The sequence below is a fragment of the Zootoca vivipara genome, chromosome 10 (genome assembly GCF_963506605.1).
Source record: "Zootoca vivipara chromosome 10, rZooViv1.1, whole genome shotgun sequence".
NCBI lineage: Eukaryota > Metazoa > Chordata > Lepidosauria > Squamata > Lacertidae > Zootoca > Zootoca vivipara.
The window spans coordinates 40,879,066-40,887,825 of NC_083285.1; the positions used below are offsets into that span (position 1 = coordinate 40,879,066).

Sequence of the window (8,760 nt, forward strand, 5' to 3'; positions counted from 1 at the left end):
TACTGTACCAGCCATGAATTTTGTAAATACCCCTATCACCCTCCTTTTTGTATTTTTGTTCTTTTTTAAAGTATGTAAGGCTCCTCACCAGAACTGGTGCTTGCTTACTATCCATCTAAAACTGGAGTAGGAAAAAGGGAAAGCTGCTGTCACAATTGCCTGCCCCAGTTTTAAGTGTATATTAAGGTTTGCTCAATTTTTAAAATGCTATTTATCTGGGAAACAAATACTTTTATTCCTAGCACACTATATCATGGTTTGGACCTGAACAATAACATATTGAATAACACATATTTGTTCCAGAACCAAAATTGCTTGATGTCAGAAGCAAGCAATATTCTTCAATGGCATGCCTGCCTCTGAAGTCCAGGAATTCCCAGTTTTCACAATTCCAAACAGGGTGCAGATTTTTATTTTTATTTTGCAACAGACTTCCTCTAAGAATGCATCTGTAGTTAGCTAGCAGATATCTGATCTGAAGTGGGAGCCTTGTTCAACTGAGTGTAGGTGTTCCTGTTCTTACTATGGCAGGGCCTTCATGAGTGTTTTTTCCCCTTTTGTATGTGTCATGTGTCTGTGCTGTATTAAATAAAGAGGAATGTACATATAAGCCCATCTGTCTTCTGCTATTTATTTTTTCTGCTATTTATTTGAAGCCATTAAAACATGCAATATTGCTATCAAATAATGCATTTTTTTAAACCCAACAAAACTTAACAGTATAGGGAGGACAATACTGATTTAGAATGAAAAAACAAAATATCAAAGCAAAAACTGATATACCTGATCCCCAGATGATCACAAAAAAGATATTTACAGAAGCAAGAAAAGGGTTGTGTGTTGTCAAGACTACATGTGAAGAAAAATCCTCAGTCTAGGTCCAGTTGTCAAAAATGCTCTTTCGTGACAGTGGCATGTGAAGCAGCACCTTGACTAAGAATGCAAGAGAGCAGGTAGATTCAGCTAGAAGCTATCCTGGACCCAGGCAGGTTAGGGTTTTAAAGCTCTTGCCCATCTAGCAGTTCGAAAGCACATCAAAGTGCAAGTAGATAAATAGGGACCGCCCCGGCGGGAAGGTAAACGGCATTTCCGTGCGCTGCTCTGCTTCACCAGAAGCAGCTTTGTCATGCTGGCCACATGACCTGGAAGCTGTCTGCGGACAAACACTGGCTCCCTCGGCCTATAGAGCAAGATGAGTGCCGCAACCCCAGAGTCGGACATGACTGGACCTGATGGTCAGGGGCCCCTTTACCTTTACCAGTACATTGAATTGGTCCTGCAAATGGATTTGGGAGCTAATGAGGATTACAGTACACCAATATTAACTGCCAGTGCCTCTTGCAGATTTCTTTTGTATTAATTTTAATTTTGTTCCCATTGAGGCTTTTGAATACTGCACAGGCACCCTCACAATTGCACCTTGCAGTAGTCTAATCCAGATGTTACTAAGGCATACATGACTGGTCAGGTCAGACCTCAACACGGAGGATTCCAACCTAAGATGGGAAAAGACTGCTTGTAATCCAGGCATGGGATGCATTATATTGTCATGTTACTGCATTATAACGTCATGTTACCGCTACTCTTTTTCCTAATTCTGTACTTGAATTGTGCAGAAGTAATTGTACACAGAAACACTGTTAGAGCTTTTTCATATACAACCAGTTCCGATAGAACTGATGAACTGGTGATATTTATTGCCCATTGTAGAGCTGCCATACACTATTTACTCAGGTGACAGGATTGTTGTGAATTGGAAATAATATGTAAAGCATCCCTTAATAAACTGTTGAATAGTTTTTTTAAAAAGCCTCCTTGTAGGCAAGTTTGGAAGCTGGAGGAATTATTAGCAGAACTATGCTAATGAAAAAAGGGATGCATGATATTTTGCAAGCATTTTAAAACAGTGATACATTTTACAAGGATGGTAGGTGAGCAAATAACTAGGAAAGAAAAGCAATGTGTTTTTAAAGCTCTGTTACGTTTATCTTGGAAGAAAAATGCTGTGGTGGCTTACCTCTGAATAAACATGCAAAGGCTGTTATATGCATATTCTTTGTAAATATGTTTATGTATGAACGAAACAAACGCATAAACCATAGTGTTCAACACCCTTGCTCTTCCCGGTCTTCATTCTGCAAGAGGCGAATGGCCTTTAACTTAAATCAAATCAAATCACCCACTCCGCTTTCTGCCAGTTATGGAGACAAAGACCTCCTATAAACAAATAAGGGTTTTTGAGTGAAGAGATCAGAGTTACTTCAAACTTCAAAGCACTGCCACAAAAGAAAGCCTCTAGCCTTGCCCTACTTTTTTATTATTCTCACGCTGATTCCTTTATATTTCCAGCACTCTTGATCCGCACGTGGAGGCTTCTGATATGAAAGGCAAGAGAAGGCGGGTGGGGCGGAGTTCCTTCGCAATGCAGAAAGCCCTTACTTAGCTCTATAGGCGCATTCGTGTGTCTAGAAATTTGTGGGGCAACGTCCGGCATGCAAACGTCACAGTGTTGCCGGATGAGCAACCTGCGACGTGTATGGAAGGGGTGGGATCTGTATACGAAAAATGCGATGTTAGGTACAATAACAGGATTGGAAGACTTAGAACTATGTTAGCCCCAGTGGCCTAATGGATAAGGCATTGGCCTCCTAAGCCAGGGATTGTGGGTTCGAGTCCCATCTGGGGTGAAGTTTTTTCCCACCCTTCCTCCCTCTTCAGTTTACAGTACATTTTGATGCTGTTTGAAGACTTAGGCTTCCTCTCAGCGCGGTGGTCGGAGAAAGGCACAAACTGCATTAACTAGGCTACAGTTACAGGTAGGTAGCCGTGTTGGTCTGCCGTCGAAACAAAATAAAAATGAAGAAGTGTGCATGCACACGAAAGCTCATACCAATGACAAACTTAGTTGGTCTCTAAGGTGCTACTGGAAGGAATTTTTCTATTTTATTTTTATTTTGCATCAACTACAGTTATGCTAACGGTAACGTGAGCGGCACGCAGAGTAGTAATATTCCGCTCTCTCGATACTACTTATGAGTAACTTTGTAGCTGTCGTGCGGCGTGTTCATTTTACACAGCCTTTCCACAGTAAAACTCATCATTTCACAGTCCTTGTCTTCAGCACACGGAGGCTTAGCACATTTATGGCATAAAATCTGGTGGACCCCAGCCCACTTCATAAAAGGAGGTTTACGCCACGAATGTGCTAAGCCTTTATGGCGCCTTTGACCACTTTCTGGGACCCACCAGGGCTGACCCCTATTGGGAGTCTATTTACAGGCAAGGCTGGCGGTGGAAGAGCCTGGCTGTCAGGGCACCTTTGAAAGTCGAAGTAACGCAAAGGGAAGACTTCTGTGCTGGGAGAACAAGCGGTCCTCAGGACTTGCGGAACTACAATTCCCGCCTGAGCTTTCAGACATGGGTGTAGCGGGGCGGGGGCAGCTTCCTCCCAAATCGAAGAAATAAATACAGGAAACACTTAACTGACGAACTGCATCGCAGGGATCTCGGTTCTGCCCCTCCCCCCACATAAATCCTGGCTACGCCCATACGCTACTCCGCAGTATCCGTTTTTGTCCTCGCGCCCTGCCTGTTCAGTTCCCACCCCAACGCCTCGGTCCCGAACTTAGGCATGAGGCTGCCGCGACGCCCACGCGGCTCCGAGTTCGGTTGATCTCGGCTCTGTTAGCCGTCCCTGCAGGGCGGGCGAAAGGAGTTTTTCCGCGTTCACCCGTCGGCTGATCTTATTGGCTGAACTTGTAACGGGCTGCGGCGATTCATTGGCTGAGAGGAACCGAAGTGTTTGGCCAAGATGGCGGCGCTGGGTTCGCCTCTCCGTACCTTCCGCGGTCTGCTGCGCGAGCTCCGCTATGTGCAAGGCGGCCGCTCCTACCGGGAGACGGAGGCTTACCAATATCTGAAGGAAGCCTTCCGCGCCCACCGGGTACGTTGGTGAGGAGTCGGCACGCCTGTCTCTGCGTTAACAGAATGTGTGTCCCGTAATGTCGCTTATAATGTCGACCTTCTAGGTTACGGTAATGCACGCTGCGTGCGACTGCCGTAGATAACTGTAGCGTCTAGCCTCTTCATAAAATTATAGAGTGCATTTCGCGCCTCAGGGTAACCGCTGTCCTCTCCCTGCGGTTTTAAGGGTCCAGTTCAAGTTGTTGGATCCAGTACATTGCACCCAAACAGCTTTGGGCCTATACCAACCCTCTTTTTGATGTCTGTCCCCAGCTTTTATCAGCTAAGAAAATCATCTTGATATAAAGCAAATTGAGCGAATGAGACCAATAGGGGGTCCAGTGGTAAAGAAGGCTGTTTATGCACATGGTGTAGAGCAGGCATCCCCAGACTTTGGCCCTCCAGATGCTGGTGTAGAGGGAAGTGAGGGGCAGGTGGGGCTTGTCAACCTGGTAAGGGAGCCCACCTGGGAGAAGGAAAACTCTGATCCTAAACCTCAGCCACCCTGCAACTATAAACATTTGTGAGAATGGCTTTGGGAGTAAACCCTGAGGAAAAATCAGTACCAACCGCCTTGTGGGACATCTTCAGGAGAAGAAAAGGCTAAGAAGTAAACCCTACCCACACCAATCCAGAGTGGAGTCCCTAAGATGGCTGGATGGTGCCTTGTATGCCTTCTTCTGGAAACTGCTGTAGCCAAGCTAGTGCCAAACGTATTGCTCTGCTTTCATTTGGACTACTGTACATCAGTGAGGCCGAGAGGGGGGTCTTGTCTGGTCAGCGCAGGACTTCCATACACATTGCTCAGGCTTGCGCCCCGGGAAGGTCACTTTGGTGCTACTAACATAGTGGTACCCCTGGAGGCACACTCCAATGTCTGTCTCTAAAGCAGAGGTTTTTAACCTTTTTGAGTCCACGGCTCCCTTGACCAACTACAGGAATGGCACCCTTGTGGGGCTCCGGAGCCCAGTTATGTCGCCCCTTGCCTGCAGAGTGGCAGCCTCTCACGCTTTTTTGAACACCCTCCCTTGTGGAGTGTTTTCTCAGCCTCCTGTCCTCTCCCCTCTCCTTGGGAGTCCTCTGGGCAGCCATAGCTGCCACCCCTGGTCTCTGAGATGCTCCCCCTCGCTCCAAAGAGGTACCTCCTCAAACTGCCCCACAGGGGCCTGGGACTTGTCTGTTCATTCCCAACAGCAAGGGCTGGAGGACTGGCTGGGCTCCCTCAACTGCTTGCTTGCTTGCTTACTCCAAGGCCACATCAGCTCCTGGCAACCAGCACTCCCTGGCCAGCCCAAGGCACCATTCGCCTGTGGAGCTTGTAGCCAGGGCTGCAACAAACTGTGCAAGCTTTTGGGAGGCAGAGACGCAAGAGTGCATCGGAGGAGGGAGAGAAGAAAAGAGAGACAGAGGTCAGTCTTGCCCGTGACACCCCTGAACACCATTCAAGGCACCCCAGGATGCCACGGCACACTGGTTGAAAACTACTGCTCTAGAGATAGAGAGATGTCAACAATTGTCTATGACTAAGTGTATTAACGACAATTTCTGAACTTCCTTTAAAAGCAACTCCATATAGATTACTGTTAAATGCAGTAGCATCTGGAGGTTACTAGAGACATGTTAGGCCATCTCTGTCTAAGTAGGGTCACAGCTGGCATTCTAGTCTAAACTGATATGATTGTTTAGCTTGGCCATAATAATCTGATCAAATTAAAACGTATCTAGATTTAGCAAATTTCACAGCTTGAGGGGATTCTGACGCATAGATATATTTTTATGAGATTCTTATGTTCACCTACCTCTCTGTCTGCAGGTAACCAGTGAAAAATTATGCAGGGCCCAGCATGACCTACATTTCCAGGCTGCCACCTATCTCTGTCTTCTGCGTAGTGTCCGAGAACACTTAGCATTGCATAAGGAATATCATAGCAAAGGAGAGCGGTCAACAGAGGAAGCAGCTGGTCTTGTAGGCCTTAAACTGCCACAACAGCCTGGAGGGAAAGGATGGGAGCCGTGAATATAACAAGATTTGTTCTTACTTCATGAGAATGCTGTATTGAGTTTTATTTTTAAAGACACATTTGTTCAAATAAAAATACGTATGAAATATAGGACTCTTAACCAGAAATTTGCAGTGCCCTTAAATGTGTTAAAGTACAGTCAAACAACTCTTCTGATACATATACAGTGGTACCTTGGGTTACAGGCGCTTCAGGTTACAAACTCCGCTAACCCAGAAATAGTACCTCGGGTTAAGAACTTTACTTCAGGGTGAGAACAGAAGTTGCGCGGCCGCGGTAGTGGGAGGCCCTATTAGCTAAAGTGGTACCTCAGGTTAAGAACAGTTTCAGGTTAAGAACGGACCTCCAGAATGAATTAAGTTCTTAACCCGAGGTACCACTGTATTTGGTTGCTTATTCCATCTTCCCTTTCAGCCTGCCTGCACTGCCATACAAAGTGTTAACTATACAGACTGCACAGTGCGTATGATGAAGACTCAGCTGTTTTCCCAACCAGGATTTTCTCTGATCTGTTGAGTTAAGAAATACTAATTTGGGGTGCAATCCTGTTCACACTTCCCTGGGAGTAAGCCCCAGTGAACACAGAACTTACTTCAAAGTAAACATGCATTGTAAAAGTGCAGTCAAAGCTACCTTGGAAATTGGTAATTTAATTGGTAATTGCTAGTTGCAACCACCTTGCAACTAGCCAATTCAAAACCAGCAGTTAAAAATTAACATAAAAAACGTGGTAAAGCGCAGTTATAAAAACTACAAACTTACTATTGCTTACTTTTAGAAAGCCTATGTAAGTTCGGTAAATTGTATCTGCTAAAAAGATGGCCATTAGTGCCAGGCGGGCCTCCCTAGAGAGGACATTTCATAGATAAGGTGCCATGCCCAACTGGACCCTTTTTTCTGTCACTACTTGCCAATCCTTCTAAGATGGAGGGGCACAGCAAAGGGGTACTGAAAATAGCTGCAAGGTTCAAGCAGTCTTGTGTGATAGAATACTGTTTTTCAGGTATCAGGTTCCCTAGCTGCATATATCTTTATAGGTAATCACCAGCACTTTGAATTGTACCTGGAAATGAACCAGCAGCCAGGCTAGCTATTTAAAAACTGGTGAAGTTTGAAGCATATGGTTGCTTCACTTAATAATCTGGCAGAAACATTTTGTAGTAATTGAACATGTCTAGGAAGTCTTCAAAGCACTGCCGCAGTCTGAAGATTGCTTAGACGGTTATTCATGAGCTACTGATCTCTGTCCAGGAGACACTACTGGAAGGTACTGCATACCATGAGGATCATTTTAGCATCCAGTATCCTGGATTTAGTAGAACCCCTAGCTATGAAGCTAATCATACAAACAACACTGTTCAGTACCGTTCTGTAACTGGCCTGCTCCTTCCATGATCAAAAAAGCTACCTTCTAACAGTACATCTGACTTGTCTGGATTGATCTTTGGTTTAATGGCCTTACACATCCGTTACAGTTTGCAAACAAAAAAATTCCTTCAGTAGCACCTTAAAGACCAACTAAGTTTTTATTTTGGTATGAGCTTTCGTGTGCATGCTCATACCAAAATAAAAACTTAGTTGGTCTTTAAGGTGCTACTGAAGGAATTTTTTTATTTTACTTCGACCCAGACCAACACGGCTACCTACCTGTAACCAGTTTGCAAACACTGATTCAGCACTCCATTATTTAACCTTAATGTAACAAAAAAGAGAACTTAGGTGATTACAACTGGAATCTCCAGCTGAACTGATTTGATTGTACATGTTAAGAAATGATTTTTAAAAAGACTTTCCCAGCAATGCTGTATTGTTTGATGTTGCATTTCCCCTCATTTATTACATTGTTATGTTTCATTTCACATTTTTGTAAGTTGCTCTCTGAAAGTATCCTAAAATGTAGGCAAAGGTAAAGGTAAAGGGACCCCTGACCATTAGGTCCAGTCGTGACCGACTCTGGAGTTGCGCGCTCATCTCGCATTATTGGCCGAGGGAGCCAGCGTATAGCTTCCAGGTCATGTGGCCAGCATGACAAAGCCGCTTCTGGCAAACCAGAAGAGCACATGGAAACGCCGTTTACCTTCCCGCTGTAGCGGTTCCTATTTATCTACTTGCATTTTTGACGTGCTTTCGAACTGCTAGGTTGGCAGGAGCTGGGACCAAGCAACGGGAGCTCACCCCATCACAGGGATTCGAACCGCCGACCTTCTGATCAGCAAGCCCTAGGCTCAGTGGTTTAACCACAGCGCCACCTGAGTCCCAAAATGTAGGTATAAATATATTAAATAAATAAACATAAATGTATAGGAAACTAGATGGACCCTAAAGTATAAATACAATAATGTCTTCCAGGACCACCTTCTGGACTTGGCTGTCTAGGTCAGGACTGAAACCACTAAAATACAGCCCTAGCCCATACAACCTATTCAAAAGATACAGTCAATGATATCAAAAGCTTTCTAGAGATGCTGAACAGGTTAGGCCACAATGCATTTCTCTCTCCTGGTATAGCCCATCCACCTGGGCAACCAAATGTGTTTTTGTATTGAAGCTTAATTGAAATACAGTGGTACCTTGGTTCTCGAACACAATCCATTCCAGGAGTCTGTTCGACTCCCGAAACTGTTCAAAAACCAAGGTGCTGCTTCCGATTGGCTTTAGGAGCTTCCTGTGCTCAATTGGAAGCCTTGGAAGCTGCACCAGATGTTTGGCTTCCGAAAAACATTAGCAGCGTTTGCGGTGTTTCAGAACTGATTTGTTCGGCAACTAAGCTGTTTGG

The 8,760-nt window shown here is 44.9% G+C and overlaps 1 protein-coding gene and 1 non-coding gene across 2 annotated transcripts; both read left to right on the plus strand.

The window, feature by feature from the left end:
* The first annotated feature begins 2,614 nt into the window (after window positions 1-2,614).
* Window positions 2,615-2,687, plus strand: TRNAR-CCU (transfer RNA arginine (anticodon CCU)). Its single transcript has one exon. It is a non-coding gene; the product is annotated as a tRNA-Arg (tRNA).
* Window positions 2,688-3,580: 893 nt separating this feature from the next.
* Window positions 3,581-6,091, plus strand: FMC1 (formation of mitochondrial complex V assembly factor 1 homolog). The gene is made up of 2 exons (XM_035127458.2): window positions 3,581-3,943; window positions 5,777-6,091. Exons 1-2 carry the CDS (start codon window positions 3,812-3,814, stop codon window positions 5,978-5,980), a joined length of 336 nt encoding a protein of 111 aa, XP_034983349.1. The 5' UTR covers window positions 3,581-3,811; the 3' UTR covers window positions 5,981-6,091.
* Window positions 6,092-8,760: the final 2,669 nt, after the last annotated feature.